We start from the raw sequence: 4580 nt of genomic DNA on the forward strand, positions 1-4580 counted from the left end.
AAGTTCCCGACATTGCCCATGTCCTGCCAGAAAGGATTATCATGGCAGCCCCCAAAGAATGCTGCCAAAACCATATGTTACACTGCTTGAATAGCAGTTCCCGTACAGTTAGTTTTATTCGGCTCAATGTCCCTAGACCCTAGTTACACTGTTTATATTGGTTAAGCTTCCCCTGAAAGCGATCACATAGTAAGGGATTCCATTTGTATGCGATGACTCATAAATTTTCAGATCATACAAAAAAATGGTGCAGAAGATAGATTTGTCTACATCGTCACCTACCTGTCTGATAAGACGAAAATCGAAGAATAACTGCAACTAGGGATGCAGTAATAGATCTTCTAATTATGTTCATTATCGTTGAAATTGAACTACTCCGCATTTAGCATGACACTAGAGCTAACTCGGCTTCTTTATTCCGTAAGGATACTCAATGCGCAGTTCTTGTAAAGGAATGGCATCCACATTCAGTGCATCTTTACAATTCCTGATGAGCAAAAAAACTTCATTACGAGACTGTACGTCTTTTGATATATTTAGACCCTTCTGACTTGACGCAAGTCGCAACCACAACACCTGAAGAAACCTGTAGATTATATTATGTTAACGCCACATAATCATATCAGCTAATTAACTCCATACAGTTATATCATCAGTTCAAAGACAACGTGGTACAGAATATATTATGTTAACACATCCAACTGTGTAGTTAGTTAGACACGACTGTATACAACGAGCAGTATAACATTACAGGGATATCGGATATGTTTTCATTCACTCTCTAGGGAAAGCTTAAGCAAATTCGCATTCATTCGCTCTAGCACTTGGTGAAGATCTCTCAGGATCATAAAAAGCAAGCATACCACTCAAATAAAGAGTACTCTGGCACTTGGTGAAGACCTCTGGAAGCTCGACACATGCATAACAAATTCCAGCTTCTCCGTCACTGTTAATTGAGGCTTGTTCGGAAAAAATACCAGTTTCTCCAACATAGTCGCGCTTTTGAGGAACATTTCTACTAAATGAAGTTGATGTCTCCACGTTTTTGCATAACCATGAAAGGTGACAATCTTCAGTTTTGGCAAATCAACTAGATGAAGCTGATGTTTCCAAGCCTGACCAGAAAATAAATTAGGGATATTGCATACACTTGTATAACTCAAAGTTGCGTATGTATATATATCAAGTTCTTCCAAATGTTTTGAACTTCTCATCAATTGATAGACGCCAAAGAGGCAGCTTTGACAGAATATCTACAATTGGAAAACGAAACGCTTCCATCTGATTTGTAAAACATGCCAATCATCTATTGCGTGGAGGAATGGCTGAAATAGAAAGACATTGATATTAGCTGAAACTTATGCCTGAGCTAACATCTGTTATAAACCAACGAAAAGAAAGACCAAGAATTTACCTCCGAAGCATTAGGTGATAACCGGAAAGCTTCACAACGTGAGATCTTCTCCAAAAATATGTTAAACATTCTAAGATCATTCTTATCACCCGCATCAACATACAACTTTTTGAGGTAGACATCTTGAATAGAAGAAACATCAATGACGATTGGTATCCTATCTATTTCCAAATCCAAAGATTTAAGATTGGGAAAATCCAACGATAGTTAGATTTTCTCTTTTCTATAAGAACCAGAGATAATTTACGAATGTTTGGAGCACTAAACCTCAGCTTCATTATTTGAGGTTCCATAAAATGTAGTTCTTGTAAGGAAGGGCATCCACGAATATATTGTTGGAATGTATCTTCATGCATACGAGTACGGCAAAGTATAAGCTTCTTTAAAGATCCCAGGTTCACTTTGAATCGGCGATAGATAATGCAGTCATGGAGTTCAAGTGTAACAAGGGATTGACTCGTGAAAGTTGGAAAGTTGGACCTTTCACTGAAGTAAGGATCAACATCGAAAAGATACATTTCCTTTGCTTGTTTATCTAAAGTAAACTTCAACCACATAGATAAATCATCACCGGCCTCTATTCGTTCACTATTGTAATTAAGATGAAATTTTATCAATGAAGGGTCTTTTGTGAAGCATCAACACATTGTGAACAAAAGTGTTGAACCGTTCAACATCAAACCATTTATCATCCGAAACCATTCTATTGGGGAATTCTTCAACATTAAAATTAAGAGTATGAACCAAAGTCCAAAGGTTTCCAAATGGACGAATCAACATTGTTTTAACAGCATCGAGAGTGGGCATATAAGAAAGGATGTGGACAATTACTTCATCTGGCAGTTCACTCAACCTATCTCAGCCGGCATCTGCATAGTACTACACTCGCGCTTTTGCGGCTTCATAATTCTTAAGTGATTACCTAACAGTAATACGGAGTATAAAACAAAAACTACAGAAATTACAAGAGAACTACTCACTCTGTCCCAATAGAGTTAATAAAGACATCTGTATTGATAATGTTCGTAGTTCGTATTACTAAACAAATACAATAATACCGTATTTTTTAGTACTACAAAGATCTAAACCTATTCATAAGATCTTATAACATTGGTGAGACAAAATATACATTATTCTGATTACGGTATAATATACCGTAATTTTGATTAAAATACTCTGAATATAAAACGAAAAGTAGAAGATAGAACTACACTCTCAAATTAATTTTAATAATTAAAAAAAAACCTAAATTGAAATTACCATGACATAAAGTTGGGGTGTGTACAAGTATAAGCTGGCAAAGGAACAATTGAGCAAGGAGGAGATGTTTTGGGCAAGAAGGAATCACAAATGTGCTTTGATCTATATGAGTATATGACCCGTCTCTAGATAAATTAATTAAAAGCATTAATTATAGGGAGATAAATAAATCTGGTAAAACTGACCTGGTTTGAATGTCTCGTTTGAATAACCCTACCCAACTTTATTCTACGTTGACCAGCACCCGAATTGTGGACCCGAATCTAACCCGAGATCTGAATTCATCCGAACCTATTCAACCCGACCCGAATTTTTATTATCAATTAGTGTCCATCATCCCAAATAACTTTATAACAACCAACTCGAAAATGACCCGTGACCTGGCCCAACCCGACCAGCCCAATTCTTGCAAACTCAAAAACCCCAAAATCGAATTAACTCAATCCGAACCCCACTCAATTGACCTATTAGGCCCGTACAACACGGGTCGAATTATTTTATAGAGTTGAGTTTTAACTTAACGTTTGAGGTTGAAGCCGGCAACAAGCCAAGATTCAAAAAAATGTACTATCACTGATCTGCCACTTAGGTACTCAACATATTATGATCCTACAGCAATGACAATGTATGGAAGAAACCACGCAAACTCCGGGGTACGATCAAACACGCACATGATTGAAAGAAAGAGGCTTATACAGCTCGTAACTCGTAAGTCATACGTGTACGTACCCCACGTCCCCATTGTGTGGATGAACGTCGTTCCACATTGGAGACTGGAGGTACACTTTTTTTATACAGAAAAGAAAAAGAGATGAATTTCGACTTCCTCTCTATTCTTAGATCTTTGTTATGCATCATTTTAGTAAGATGCATCTTTACATTTCTTAGGGAGAAAAAAAACTTCTATACGATGTCTTTTGATATATTCAGACCCTTCTGGCTTACGTTGAAATCACAATAACTGAAGAAACATGGAGAATATATTATGTTTAACACATTTTGTATAGTGAGTTAGTCACGACGGTATAAAACAAGCAGTATAACATTACAGGGATATCGGATATGTTCTCATTCATACCCTCGCCTCTCGGTTCATAAATGTCATCCACCATCAAGGACAGAAGCAAGTCTTGAACAAATCTATATAATAACATAAAAAGACTTCTTGAGCCCTATTGAAGTGACAAGTCAGCTCATACCCTAATTGCCACCTGTCACGATATATCTACGCAGCATCACGATATATCTACGCAGCATCTTTATATTTTCTATCTTACCACTAAGAAACAAAAAAAGGAAAAGCCAAAAATATTGACAACCCCGTCTCTTCATCTTCAACCTCTTTGTATACGTCCCACAAAACCGAAACCTCCAGTTTAATAATTCAATTGATTGCCCATTATTCACCCGCATTAATCTATATCTATTCCATCATCAATTGCCCTCTTTGTATACCTAAGCAAAACATCCAGTTTAATAACACAATTGATTGCCCCATTATTCACCCTCTATTTAATCCTCTCATAACCCCCTTATTAAGATTGTTCAATATCCATAAAATCCCAATTTGAAACGTCGTCTTGCTTTATTAACAAATTATTCTATTGCTGAAATCTAATGTATTTTGTATTCTTTTTCAGTATTTTTGCAGAAATAAAATGAAACTTCGTTGGGTGATTTGGACGTGGTGGTTTCAAGTTCATAATGTTCACGACGGAAATATAGAATCAGGTCCTTGCCTTTCTTTTTGTTCATCATTTTCGATTAGTTTGATTCGGTTTTTATTTTCCCTCTTTTTGGTTTTAAAGTTATTTGTTTTTTTGTTTCAGATTTGATTTTCTTAAAATTTGATTAATTAGAGTACATAGGTCGATTATGGCCATGCTTTTTGTTCATGATTTTCTAT

General features: G+C 36.2%; 1 protein-coding gene across 1 annotated transcript; it reads right to left on the reverse strand.

Annotated features, from left to right (window-relative positions):
• Positions 1-399: 399 nt before the first annotated feature.
• LOC141635407 (uncharacterized) lies at positions 400-1971 on the reverse strand. The gene is made up of 4 exons (XM_074446706.1): positions 1662-1971; positions 1415-1575; positions 901-1115; positions 400-586 (listed from the first exon to the last, which is right to left on the reverse strand). The coding sequence occupies exons 1-4, from the start codon at positions 1969-1971 to the stop codon at positions 400-402; spliced, it is 873 nt and encodes a 290-aa protein (XP_074302807.1).
• Positions 1972-4580: the final 2609 nt, after the last annotated feature.

Source organism: Silene latifolia, chromosome 2, assembly GCF_048544455.1.
Source record: "Silene latifolia isolate original U9 population chromosome 2, ASM4854445v1, whole genome shotgun sequence".
NCBI lineage: Eukaryota > Viridiplantae > Streptophyta > Magnoliopsida > Caryophyllales > Caryophyllaceae > Silene > Silene latifolia.